Below are 14,762 nucleotides of genomic sequence, written 5' to 3'. Positions count from 1 at the left end.
ACACCATGAAAATGCATGTGCTAGGCAGTCAAGATTAACAGGACCCACCCACTAGCAGACACACTACAGACCCACAATTTGCACCCGGGTAAAGTCTAGATAAGTTATGGTAGATGACCACAGTGGAAAAACACTGAAACAAGCAACAGGACAAAAACAAGAGCAGAGGCAGCAAGCAGGGGTATATAACCAGAAACTGTCACCAAGGCAGCATGCCAAAGAATATACCTCCAGAGCTGCTGTCACTTCAGTACAGCCTCAAGCAGTGAGGGCCTTCACCTGCCTGCCCTTTCATCACATACCCTGTCAGCCTGAATCCAAATTAATGCAGTTTCTAATTTTGTTTCAGCTATCCCATTACTGAAATACAGGTTTGCTGCTTGTCACCTGTCCCTCCAATTAGTCTCCACCATGAGAAAGGGATTCTCTAACACCATGAAGTCAGAGGAACTGCAGGTCTTCATTACCTTATCTAAAATCAACAGCTTTAATACACCCCAGCTTTGTTTTTGTGCAGCAGCAGGACCCCAGCCAGCTTGCTGAGGAAACGATGTAGGTGGTTCAGAGCCAGCAAAGATCTCTACATGAGGGGCAGCTCAGTCTCAGCAGCAGCATGTGCTGCCACAAAGTGGGCAGAGCATCCTGTACATGCAGGCAGGGGAGAGACTCCCCACTCAAGTCTCAAAAGCACAACACAGGTAAAGAAAGGGAAGACAGCAAATTTGATGCTTTTCTGGTAGAGAAGCAATGCCCACTCTTCCCTCCATCAACACCCAAAAGCATGAAGATCAAGAAATTACAGGTCTGGCCGTTCTGTTTAAACATCAGATTGTGTAATATGAAAGAAGAGTGGGAAAAGAAAATGAGAGGCAGGGATAAAGCCCAGTTATAGCACTGTGCTCTCAGCAGGGGGCAGCTTCACATGCTCTAAGAGGAGGCTAAGGCATCTAAGAAAGAGCTGAAACACTGGACACATTTCACAACCCCATTCAAGCTAAGACAGATGAATGTCTGGCAAGAGTGGATACCACTGTCTGCCATCCAAGCAGATGTCCAAGAAGTCCACGTTAGCCTTGCAATGTTTCAGATGACAAGAGGAATGACTAGCAGGGAAGGAAAATAACAGTAGCAGCCACACAACTCAGTGACATCATCAAGAGGGCAGGCACTCCAGGACTGGCTGCAGGAATACTACATTTTATCCTAATTCATGATGAAGGCCAGAATATCTGCTCCTCAGGTACTGTATGTGAGGCAAGGTCTCTCACCCAGCAAAGTGAGAGACAGAGACACAAAATCTTCTCTACTGGATCTGTTCTCAAAGACAGACCTGAAAGCCCCTGCAAAACCGTAAGGGATCCGACCAGGGAAATATTTCTACCCATCTGCCCATCAGCAACTGCGAACTTGCAGATTTCAACCTTGTTTATTGGTGATGTTAGTAACAAAAATTGCAGAGCACATTTTGAGAGACAGATGGGTTTTAAACTAGCACAGCAGGCACCTACCAGACTTTGTTCAATGAGGAGGCAAAACAGGACGGCATTTCCCACTTCCCGCAAATTCTGGAAGCAGACAGTCTTCAGTTCTGCATATTCAACAATGTCCTTCAACTGATGGTGAAAAAACTCCAAGATACCTGAAATCAAAAGAGAAGCAAAACAAATTAAATTTAAGGAGCCAGAATGAAATCTACTGATGATCACATCTCTTACCTTGGGAAAGCAGGCAAAAGATTCTTGTAACGTGCGTAAGAGTCATACGGATCAGGACTAATTTTTCTCTCTGCCTCAAAAGCACACCCATTTTCTAACCAATTTGCCTACTCAAAGGTTGTATTGTTGTACACTGCAGCAGAGCACAGCTAACTGAGGGTGTGGGGTTAGAGTTCTCCCTCTATGGATCAGGACATGAGATTTTTTTATCTCTATATGTGCAGCCTAGAGGAAACTGAAAGGAGCAGCATTTAAAAACATTAAAAATCAGAGGTTAGAATAATAGAATCATTTAGGTTGGAAAAGACCTTTAGGATCATCAAGTCCAATCATTAACCCTACTCTACCAAGCCCAGCACTAAGCCATGTCCCCAAGTGCCACATCTAGATGACTTTTAAACACCTCCAGGGATGGTGACTCAACCAACTCTCTGGGCAGCCTGTTCCCATGTCTGACAACCCTCTCCGTGAAAAAGTTCTTTCTAATGTCTAGTTTAAACTTCCCCTGGAGCAGCTTGAGGCCATTCCCTCTTGTTCTATCACCAGTTACTCGTGAGAAGAAACCAGCACTTGCCTCTTTACAATGTCCTTTCAGGTACTCGTAGAGGGCAATGAGGTCTCCCCTCAGCCTCCTTTTCTTCAGACTAAACAGCCCCCTAAGATTCCCATAGCTCCTCATAAGGCTTGTTCTCAAGGTCCTTCACCAGCTTCTTTGCCCTTCTTTGGATATCAGCCCTCGAGCCATGTGTAATCAGGTGTGTTTTCCTTCCTTTTTCAGTATTTTTCCCTACCACTTGAAGGATTCATGAAAACACCACCTGTGCACCTCAGCCTGCAACCAGTCACCCCAATGCCTCAAAGTCCTTTCTAATTGCCTTTGGACTTCTCTCTGCAACCTCGTCATTGCCAACCTGGATAACTAACAGAGGGCTGCACCAGATCAGAGAGTTACCTTTTAACATCTCTAACTGAGCTCCAGGAGGCAGCAGACTTCCCTGTGGGATGGGCCTGGTCGACAAATGGGGCCCTCTTTTCCACTCAGAAGGGAGCCACCTACTACAATTATCTTCATTTTTTTCTTAGTTGAAGAAGTCCTAAAGTGTGGGGGTGAGTGACAAGTCCTGGGCAACTCACTGGATGGATTTTCACCTCCATCCTCATTCACCTGGCCCTTAAGTTCCAAAGTTGTACAAGGGCAACTGGGAAGGCAAGGGGGGCCAGGAGGGGTTTCGTTTGCCTCTCCAAGGAGGGACCTGTCTCCATTCCCCCCTGTCCCTTAGGTCCTCTCCTTCTGCCTGGTGACAGGAGGGGTGGGAATCCATCACTTCTTGTAGAGCCTCTCTGCCTGCTGCCTTTGCCTCAGGGTATGGCTCCACCATGTGTAAAGCCAGTAGTGAGCTGACCTTTGTAACTGGATAAATAATGCAAAATGGAGCACCTAACTTCTCACTCCCAGAAAAGTGAGCCAGTGTAATAGGTTAAGAAAATGAATCCCAGGAGTAGGAAACTTAGAGACTAGGGCTCTCATCTGCTATTAGTCCTGTTCCAGCCTCTGTCCCCAACCTATCGCACCCTGAACACGTTCAGTTCATTCTCAAGGACAACAGGGCCAGCAAGGAGCAGAGGGCTAAAGACATGGGGAACAGAGGTGGTGTCAGGCTGTGACTGACCATGCCATAGCCAGCCAGATCTGCAACCTCACAAAACAACCAAATACAGAAATCCCAAGTCAAGCTCTGCTGGCGAGGGCACACCAGATCCTGCTGACAAGCACAGTTGGTACATCATTTCTGTCAAAGTTTTGCCAAAAGCTGTTAAAAACAGCTAAAATTGTTATTTTAAAAAACACATAATTTGCATAAACATACATCTTTTCCATCAAACAATGGTGACAACACACTCATGGATTTCCAGCCCCTTCCCCCCCAGCCCCAGAACAGTTGTACAGTCCCTTGGTTAGGGACAAGCCCAAGAGATCCCAGGCTTGGCAGCTTCTGCAGGGACCTGATCTAGTCAGCACCACAGAGGTTATAGCTCAGTGCAGGATGGTGAGGAAGAGCAAGAGAACTGCAGCAGGTCAGAGAGCTCTCTGGCTTTTTACAAGTCAATTTTTATCAGCATTTCCCCTTCTATCTGCACAAGCCTGGCCCTTTTAAAAAGCCATCAAAAACCCTGTTTGATGACAAAAGAAAATATATCATGCAACCTTCCCATGTGTTCCTTGGATGCAGCTGACCATCACTTCCCATGAAGGAGATTAGACTTCAGTATTTACCCAGCAAGACAATGACTGAGAGGGGAACACAAGCATAAAATACAGCCTGGAGTGTATCTATGTCAGGGAAATCCCTCAAATTCATCAGAGGAACTTGAAAACACACAGTGAAGGAAGGACTGTACAGCTAACCCACATACTTCTACAGAAAGCCTCACATCATTAAAATTAGTAACACAAAATGATGATAAAGCTCATGGAGAGAGGATGCTCAGCTGACTCTGTTACATCTCCAAGAACTGTTTGTCAACAGAAAATTACAGTAAATGAGTGTTCCCACACACACTCAGTGAAGGTAAATTTCAGACCCAACTTTACTAGCTTAGCCACTCAATAGAAAAAAATAACTGAAAACCTAATGGAGAAGCTGTAGAAAGCACTTGCTGAACTTGATTTATTCAAGGAAGCACATCTAAATCTAGCTAAAAAGCAAACAGTAATGTCAGCCCATTACCAGCTCCCCTCTTCCCATAACAAGGGGGCCATGTTATGAAAAAGCTCTGGAAAAAACTGTCAGTGTCCATTCAATGCTGTGGTATAAAGGTCAATTGCAATTCCAGCTGTTTGAGCAGCTGCAAACTTGTGTTTGCTGTTTAAACACACCTGCCTGCCACGGCACTGAGATGCTGCAGTGCTGAAATACTGGGATCCCTATTTTAAAGGCAAGGCTGAAAAGGCAGATTGATATGGCAGAACATTTTTTACAAAGAATTCCTAATGCTAGGAAAAAAGTGCAGAGTGAGGGCATTGACAGAAGCTTTACCTCAAAACTACAGTGTGTTTTAGTTACACGCCCTAGTATTTCCTTTGTTTTTCTGTTTTGATGAAAGGGCTTCCATGCCTAGCAAGGCAGGTCTTCTAAGGATCAACTGTTAGAATTCAAGTCAAATACTTTCCCCACACCAAGACTTTCTAGAAGCAAAAGTCCATTGTGTTATCCTGGACTTAGGTCTGTGCCATAGTGGAAATGAAACTAGAATATCTACCAACACTTCTGATCTTCTGACATGTACAGAGATTGATGGGGAACAGCCAGGAGGGCTGGAAGGCTTCCCAAAACAGAGTAACTGCAGATTTCACATTGTTACCATGATGAGAAAGAACTACCCAATCAAGTAGGATATTGGCTGCAAGGACAGACACAGGGATGCTTGGTTTTTTTTTTCCTTTATCTTGTGTGGTGAGTGGGGAGCAATTTGGTGAGAAATAGAAGCTGAGCAGAGCAGCAAGGATGATTCTGCAACACAACATGGAAACAACCATTGGCCATGAAGGAGTTGGAAAGGAATGGAGTTTTCAGGATCCCCTCAATTTCCCACCCAGATAGTGGACCATGGGGAGTTTCAGAAGAGTTATTGATGCCTGGAATATGAGAAAATTTTATCAGCATTATATGGGTAGCTCTGAAGTGAAATCCTGAGAATAACTCATGTCACATACAGCAAATACACGGAACAGAAACCAGAAACAGCAGAGAGTACTGTGACGGGCAACAAGGAATGCTATTACCTAAACCCATACTGAAGGTGTGGCTGAAACCAAAGCAAGACAGTAAGACAAGCCAAAACAAAGAACTCAAAAAGCCTTAAGTTTCATACCAGAAAAAATACATACTGTCTTTTATAGTCACTCCAGGTGACAGAGTTACTCTCAATGTCCTGAACAAATATCCTTATTTCTTCACTCAAAGCTGCAGCCTCCAGACACATAAACACACACACACATTCATGGACAAATGGTGTCATTATTTTCAAACTGTCACCCAGTATCTGGCATGCAGTTGTTCCAAACACAACAGTGTACTGCTTCCTCTTAGATTAAGAGCTTGATTTACTGGCAAAACAGACAAAAGTTTACCGAGCTACATAGGCTGGTTTTGATAGAACAGGAATGACACTGAAAGCATGGCCTGCTCCCCAAGGGAGTCCTGTGGCAGAAATACATCCTCATGTTTTCTTTAATGTTTGAGCAATGGCATCCCCAATTACACTTCCTTGTACTGTACAGTACAAAGAACAGTATTTTTATGAAAGACTATGCATGCATAACAAAGCCCTGGAAAAGAACAAGTGTCTCAGGAAAGTTACTTGCACTTAACTGCATGCAACCTTTCTCCTTCCCCTAATTTTATGTGTAGGTACAATTCATAACTTACTGAGTTAAGTGTATATATATGTAGCATTTTGCAAGGCAAATGAATCACGGGGTTTTGCTCCTTCTCTCCAAGAAAGCTATTTTAATTAAACTCCTCTATTCCTGCAGATGGGATGACATTAGGTGTCATAATAATTGATTTTATAATCCCAGTTTCTGATTTACACAGAGCTCAACAGAAGCAAAGGCTGTTGATACAAAATAGATCCAGCAAAGTACGGATGATTAGTAAAGGATTAGGTTCCATCTCTGCTTCCAAAATCCTATCTCAAGAGTATTCAAACAGCAGATGCCAAGTTTCAGTCTGTACACTAATTAATTTGGGACATCAGACCAAGTCAACACTAATTAATTTAGGAAGTCAGACCAAGTCAACACACGCAAAGCAAAGCTGGTTGGATTTCTTCATTTTGGCCACCTTTCATTATCTGTAAAGCAACCTCAATTCACACCTACAGACTCAGATGTTCCAAACCTCATAACAATTCTGGTACCTAAAAGATTAGCACAAACATTAGCTATTAAGTCTACAACCGAATTGCTAACAACAAACTAAGATCTTGAATACAATTACTGGTCTAATTGTGGTATGGGTTATTTTCTGCATAGTACTGACTTGACTATTGTCAAGTAAAATCTGCTAATCTGCAACAGCAAAACTTCTCCCAAGAAACTGGATGCTGTAACAAACTTTGGTTGTCATTAGCTACAAATACTTCTTTAGCTCACAAGAGACATTATTCACTGCGTATCGGCAGTCATGCCATTCCTTCCAATAGAAGTGTTGGTAAGGCTTAACCACACGCTGATATCTGGGAATGATGATCAAGTAGCCTGTGCACTGTCCTTATTTTGCTAGCAATAAATATACTTTTGTTCAGCAAATCTAATCAGTCCTTACTGCCCTTTTATAGCCATCTAGGTGATGTGTGTTGCCTCCAAATTCTTCCAAGGAATCTATGATTCCCTCCAAAAGCTTTACTCCAAAAGTATTCCAGAAAAACCTATTAATAAATTCCCTTCCTATTCTTTCCCACAAAGACTCAAGCCATTATGCCCCCATCAAAAAATTATTCTCCCAGTCATCCAAGTTGAATCAAAAACTTGGGATAACAAGAAGCATCACTAGCTATGCTTCCCCAAAAGCCTCTAGCCACTACCACACTCCACCACATTTCCCAGCCCAGGCTCCAGTTCCTGTTAGATCCTGACCTGAAATATTCCAGAAAAAGGCAGGGTGGAAGACAGCTTTTTTTGCCAGGTTGCTGTGCCAAAGCAGCAGAGAAGGTGTTGGCCAGCAGCATAATCAGCCCATGGAGAGATGGGAACGTAACAGCTGGTAGCAGGGGGAAGCTTCCCCAGATTGCCATGTGAACACATGGGATTTCAGGAGATCATGGCCTGGAGTAATGAGTGTTTATCCCTGCACCAGCTTTGTGTGTTTTGCTTGCTGCTTTTTTTTTTAAAGAAGAAATAAGGAAATGCTATACTGAGGAAAAAAGACACAATTAGGCTACTTTTCCACCAAGTTTATATCTTGCTAAACTCACTGATTTTTATTTTTTTTTAAGTAACTTTATTTTCAAGGGGTGATATACCAGTGACCAAAAAAAGCCTCATCTCACAGCAAAGCTGACAAATTACTTTCCTCATCATATCCAATGACACTTCAGAGTGACAGGACACAAAATACTCGTTTATAAAAAGCAGGAGTGTCATACTCAAACACCAGAAAAACAGTGGAAGAAGATGTTACCTCCGAGAGGAAATTTCAAGTTTAAAATCTAACAGGCCAATATTCCTTTAGGAGCTTTAGCAACTTAGAGGTCCCTTTAAAAATCCTTACGCTTAATGTATTTTTAGACAAATATTTTTATGACTACATGAGAGCAAGTTCCCCACTGCTTTAGACTGTTCCTATGGAAACAAACCCATTGGCAAACAGGAGTCCTGAACAAGTCTGATGCCACTGTCTGTACCCTGCTCCTTTCAGCAGGAATAAATCACTGTTTAGAAATCCACAGGTCTAGCAGGCTGATTATGTAGGGCTCAAGGAATTAAATCAACAGAGTCCAAACAAAGCTCTCTAAATGAAGTCTGAGGTGCATGAAATAGCTAATGACTTCCTGAGCATGCTTAAATCACTGTGCATTTGGAGAATGGACTCAGGAAATGAATTCTGAAATGATAAATGCATGTTACATCAAGACAGAGGAGTACCTCCATATTTGATCTGTAGATCAGAATCACAGTTTTGGTCTGTATGTGTAGGTAGCGCTAATTATAAAGAAACAATTTGTTGCGAAAGAACAGAAGCAGCAGAGATGCTCCGTAACACTCAGACTTACCACTACAAGGAGCAACTTCTGCAGGGAGGTTTTGGAGGCAGAGGAGGGGACAGAGATCAGTCGGCATGTATTAACTTACTTGGTTTGAGGCAGAAAATGTAAACAGGGTTTGAGCCTGCCCTTCCACAATCTGGCAGCTCCTCTCAAGACGCCAGATGAGGACTAAAATCTACAGCATGTCCTCAACGCAGAGAACATTTTCCTTTATCAGTCAGAGCTGCTCCAAGGACAAACAGCTCCATGATGGAGAGGTGTCAGAGTGCACAACGTGACTCTTCAGTGATGTGAGAGAGGGATGGCAGTGCCCTGGGCTTTCACACGCATCTTCTACCATCTTCAAATGGAACGGGGGAAGCAGTGTGACAGTGCTGTAACAGCCATCTCTCCCATTTCTTGGAAGAGACTCTCTGGGAAGTTAAGTGCCCACTGCCAGACATAGTTCAGAACAGAAAAAATACACATGTCAAGAAAAAACCTGCTAGGAACAAGGCCAGCGAGGGAGCACAAAATAAGGGAGGTTTTTGAGATCCAGTGCAATTCTAGTGGCTACAATGTTCCATTCAGAGTTACTCTGATCTCTTGGTACAGCAGGCATCTAAACATATGGGATTTCTCTTGCAAGAGTAAATAAGAGGTCAAAGCAGTTTGTCATCTCCAGAAAAAAGGAACGTGATGGAGGATTTTAAATCCTGTGAAGGCTACCATTGCACAGGTAAAGGTTTGCCTTTCCTATAAAATAATTGCCTTTTAACCTCAAAAGAAGGTTTCTGCTTAAGTCCCTGGGCATCTCCTGCCAAATACTCCCTCCTTACAGGGGAGCAGTTCTGGCAAAAGAGACTATGAGCTTCCTAATGTCACCTGCAGCATCACAGAGCCTGGTGATGGCATCATCTGTATTTGAGAATACCCACTGCTTGTGCAGTCAGACCTTAATGAGTGGCTAAAAACCTCAGACAGGTTATTTTTATCCTGCTAAGTACTATGATTCATCCATTTCTACGCTCAAGGGAGAAAAACAGGAAGGAAACACTTAGTAAGTCCTCAATTTCATTTAACATTGGTAATGAGCGTCAAACAAGCTGTGGGAAGCAGAAAAAAAAAAATCAATCTCATTCCAGCTGGAGTGGCATTTAATAAACCTAAGCAACTTTGGAAAAATAAATATATACTCAGGAGGTGGGAGGCACATGGAAGGATTAATCTGTGTTAATTAGAAGTTGCGGAGGAGGAATATTTTGAAGGATGGGGAGGCATTTCAGAATTTCAGTGAACAATGTGATAAATACTAATTAGCCAATTATTTCTCCATAGTAGCAAGCAGCTTTCAAAGTAATTTCTACTTCTGCAACTGTCACACCTCCTGTTAAGTGGCTAAGAAGCACCCCACAGAAGCCTCAGACATAACTATTCTGGCAGGACCAGTTTGCCTCTTAGTAGTACCAGTCCTTTTATCTTACATTTGGTAAGGGCAAAGGAAGTGGGAATTGAGGCTTTTCCAGAGAATCGAGGTTATCTAAATGAGACACACACAACCAAGTGTCAGACACTAACCTGCAGAGAGAAGAGCTCAACACGCTTATGAGAAAGACTATAAATAGAAACTATTGTGAACAACCCAGCTCAATATCAAATACCACAGGATCACAGAATTGTCACAGTTGGAAGGGACCTCTAGAGATCACCTAGTCCAACTCCCAGACTAAAGCAGGATCCCCTAGAGCACAATACTCAGGGCTGCATCCAGGCAGGTCTTGAATGTCTCCAGAGAAGGGGACTCCAGAACCTTCCTGGGCAGCCTGGTCCAGTGCTCTGTCACTCTCATGGGAAAGAAGTTTTTTCTTATATTTAAGTGGAACTTTCTATGTTCCAGCTTGTGTCCCTTGCCCTGTCACTGGGAAATACTGAAAGGAGTCTGGCTCCATCCTCTAGATACTTGGTCTCCCCCCAGCCTTCACTTCTCCAGGGTAAAGATTCCCAGCTCTCTCAGCAATTTCCTCATAAGGGAAATGCTCCAAAACCCCAGTCATCTTTGCTGCCCTCCACTGGACTCTCTCTAGTAGTTCCCTGTCTCTCTTGAACTGGGGAGCCCAGAACCAGTATTCCAGATGTGGTCTCACTAGGGCAGAGTAGAGGAGGAGAATGACCTCTCTCAATCTACTGGGCACACTCTTCCTCATGCATCCCAGGATTCCAATGGCCCTCTTGGCAGCAAGGATACACTGCTGGCTCATGGATAATTTACTGTCTCCCAGGACTCCCAGATGCATTTCCTTGGAACTGCTTTCCAGCAGGTCCACCCTTAACCTATACTGGTGCATGGGGTTCTACCTCCCCAGGTGCAGGACCCTACACTTGCCGTTGTTGAACCTCATTAGGTTCTTCTCTGCTCAGTTCTCCAGCCTGTCCAGGTCACACATATATATATGTGTGTGTGTATATATATATATATATATATATATATATATATATATATATATATAAAGCTGTCTATGTACAGACTGCCATATTTTTATTCGCTCTAAGCATAAAAGTCTTAAAACTTTACTAAATACTTTCAGAAAGCCCAGCATTCAATGATTCTTGTTATTAACAGAAAAAAGACTAAGTGCTGATTACTGGGAGAGACAAGAGAGGGAGTGAAAGACAGTGATTAGTATCATCTTATTAAGGCTACTATGGTAACACCAAATATGAACTAACCTGGAGAACCATACTCATGTCTTGGTAACCTACAGATCTTAGGCATCACTTCCATTAGGGTCTTGACATACTGAAGAATCGTCCCTTGTAACTAAGAGAAAGCAGATGTGTTGTGAACATGTCAGTGCTATTGAACGAAGAAACTTTACAACAAACTACATTCAAACTACACATGAACTGAACAAGCTCTAAAAATCTTGCATTTAATTCTGTCAGACATCATTTTCAAAAAGGTGGCTTCTTCAAGTAAATACAGTTGCACTTTCCTTCATTAGCAAATCTTTTGCTACAGAGGAGTGGCACAAAAACTAAGACCAGGAAGGTAAAAAAGAGGAAATAATATTCTTCTCTTGCAGTCTCTATGGTCTAACCAACTTTTAGATTTTTTTGGTAAAATAGTTGAATTTGAAAGCCTTCCAAAGCAACAACAGAAGAATCCTTAGTATTGGCTATGTCTGCAGGAGTTCAAGCTGGCTATTCCAGACACCCCAGTTAAGACAGTCAGTCTGCTTTCCCAGACACCTATCTCAAACCTGTTTCCCTACATTTGAGCATTTGCACCAGACATCAGCAGGATAGCTCCCTCCAGGCCTTTTATTTTAACCTCTTTTATACATGTCCATACATTCAGTGTTACCTTTAATGAATTGTGATGATTTACCACTTAAATAATTTTAAGAATCCCCCTTCAAAACAACAAACCAACACTTGATCACAAATCATGAAAAATATCTGTGTTTTCCTCTTTTCCTGAAGATTAGACCATAGTTCCCCTTCAAGCAGGCTCCAACCTTTCTAGAATGTCAAAACCAACTTAAACCACTGTGGGAATTACTGTAAACAAACTGCCAAATGTGTCGAGTACCTGAAGTGAGATTAAGAAAATAATAATAATAATAATTGAACAATCAGCCCCTCAACCTCCTGCTAGTTACAGAAAAGGTCCTTTCCAACACCAGACACCCAGGCTGGATGGGTAACCTCTTCGACAGCTGGTGTGAGCACTCTTCTAAATAGGCTTGATGCTATCCATTTCTAGATCAAGTGCTGAGATTAAACATTCCTTGCGTCATTTGCCAATGATGTTACTAATGAAAGCCCTCAAGTTAGGCAAGGCAGAAAGCACACTCCAGCTGTTCTCAAAAAACACTGAAAAAGTCAATTTACAGTGCAACCTTCAAGCTGAAGTCCAAATGATATGAAATATCCATACTGTTTATGGATGTATACCTATGCATACCTAATAGCACAGATTCCACAAATTCATTTAATCTCCAATGCAGAATCCAAGGTTTTCAAAACACTGCTCAGGCTACCAAGGCACATCATCTATTGCTTCTACAAGACAAGTCTGAGTACTCTCAAACACAGCTTACACTGAACTTCAATGGAAGCAACTTTTTAATCAGTTTTTATCTGAGATGTTATTTTCACGGTGTATTTCTTGAGACATTTCCTATGAGAAGCCATTTGGAATAGTAGAAAACAAAAGGCAATTAGTATTACCAGGCTCTTGACAACTTTCAGCAACTCCTCCATCACCACAGCAATGCCCTGATACCCAAGAAGTCGACAGATGACTTTAAAGTGAGGTGGACCAACAAAATTCCTGTAGTTGCTGTAGATGCTGGAATATGCCAGATTTAATGCCTGAAACAAGAGAATAGATATGATTAATGACAATTTCAGCTGACTGCATCTTTACAATAATTTCATTTAAACAGCATTTTAAAGCATATTAAAAATAACTTTTTATCTCACTCTCTGTCCAGGAAGTTAAAATACAGTTTCCTTTTTGTAAAGCAGGAAGTCCAACCAAAACGTCTGTATTAGCAAGAGAAACTTGTAAACCTTTTTTTTTTTTCACCAGACATCTTCCAGTTACCATTTATAAAGCCATGGACATTCCTTTTCCTATTTTTCAATTTATACAGGTAGGAAAAGTTAAAAATAAACAGTACCACTCTTCAGATCCCTACATTTAAAGCACAGCTTCTATTCCTATATTCCTATATCCATTTCCCATACAGAACATCTTGAAAGAAATTGTTTCAATTTTCAGTTCCTAAAAAGGCTTTTTTTGTCTCTGAGGACTCAACTACAAAAAAAAAAAAAAAAAGAGCCTTCTGCAGTTGCTGCTCTCTGCAACTAATTAATAAGGGTCTCTCTTTTTTAAATCCCTTAGTTGTACACAAAATCAAAGCAAATCGATGCCTGAGAAATGGAAAGCATGGAAATTATTCTAGAGTTGTATAAATAGGATCAGGTGCTTTGCCATTTTAATGACTATTTCTTCAAAGCAAACACAACTGTACAGACTGATGCTGTGCAGGGATTTAGGAACTGTCTGGTGAAGCTGTGGATCAAAGGGGAGTTAGCAAACTTAATATATTCCATTTCTTTCAGTGGCTTCTTCTCCTAATATCCCAAAATTTAATTTTAAAAGGGAATCTTGTCGGTATGTTTTTTTCTTTCCTGCAGTTTTCATTCTCCCTACTACATGCATGAAAGTCAGCATACTGTTAAGACCTTTAGCTCCACTCACATCAGCTGTAACAGAAAATTTTCCTTCACCAGTATCCAGGAAAAACATGGACCTTCCCTCCAGTGCAGATCCTGCCCCAACTAGCCATGCAAGTCAGTATCAGATACTGTAATACTTGTCATTGCACAAAGAAACTACTAGGAATTCAAGTCATTAAACTCTACGAAGTTCTTAGAAGATTTTAGTCTCATAAAAGAAAATAACTTACAAATCATCTTTAGAAGAGTTCAGGATAGAAGAGACACATTTTTATTTATGTTGTAAATGTATATATTCACCAGTTTCCAACATATTTTGAACTGTGGACTTGGAAATTTTAAAATTGGATTCTAACTTATCGTGAATGCAAATCTGGCAACAGGTCAACACTTTTTGGCCACCTTTTCTGGATGCATCAGATGTACTCCACAAACCCGCATGTCAAAAATCGTTGCATTATAAAAGAAATACATGAAAGCACAGGCTCTGAAGAGACCATCTAGGTAATAACAAGAAAGAATCAGAGACCCAAACCCAGCTTTCTGAATCAGGCAAGTCCTGAACTCAATGAGAAACTTTGCATATGTTGTCACACGGTATTTTATCATGCTTAACAACCACAGAAATTTATAACCAGCAATATATTTCTGCAATGTGAAAATTAAAGAAGTCATCAGTACTGAAATTCACTTTAAGGTTTAGTTATATTTCTTATGTGCCTGAACTTCTGTCTCCATCTGTGTGAAGAAACTACACAGCAAGACAGCAAGACCTGCAGAAGATGGGGTTTTGGGGTTTTCTTATTTTGAGGGTCCCCAGTGAACAAGAAGCCAGCAGCATGTCCCTCATGGCAAAGGCAGCCAACAGCCAGCAGGGCTACATCAGGCAGAGCACTCTCAGCAGCTCAAGGGAGGTGAGGTGATCCATCCCCTCCACTCAGCAGTGGGCCTCAAAGATTATTAAGGGCCTGGAGCATCTCTCCTATGAAGAAAGACAGAGAGCTGGTACTGCTTAGCCTGGAGAAGAGAAGGCTCAGGGGGAATCAC

At 41.9% G+C, this 14,762-nt stretch overlaps 1 protein-coding gene across 6 annotated transcripts in view; it reads right to left on the bottom strand.

The window, feature by feature from the left end:
• CYFIP1 (cytoplasmic FMR1 interacting protein 1) overlaps positions 1-14,762 on the bottom strand; it is an 85,308-nt gene that overhangs the window by 6,357 nt on the left and 64,189 nt on the right. For all 6 annotated transcript variants that reach the window (XM_051608601.1, XM_051608602.1, XM_051608605.1 and 3 more), the window contains 3 exons: positions 12,699-12,842; positions 11,193-11,283; positions 1,509-1,639 (listed from right to left, as the gene is read on the bottom strand). In XM_051608601.1, the coding sequence (XP_051464561.1) occupies positions 1,509-1,639; positions 11,193-11,283; positions 12,699-12,842 (366 nt within the window). The remainder of the gene's footprint in view (positions 1-1,508; positions 1,640-11,192; positions 11,284-12,698; positions 12,843-14,762) is intronic.

The sequence above is a fragment of the Apus apus genome, chromosome 1, assembly GCF_020740795.1.
Source record: "Apus apus isolate bApuApu2 chromosome 1, bApuApu2.pri.cur, whole genome shotgun sequence".
NCBI classification, from domain to species: Eukaryota; Metazoa; Chordata; class Aves; order Apodiformes; family Apodidae; genus Apus; species Apus apus.
The sequence above is the reverse complement of the archived record's forward strand: the minus strand, read 5'-3'. Positions and strand labels throughout refer to the sequence as shown.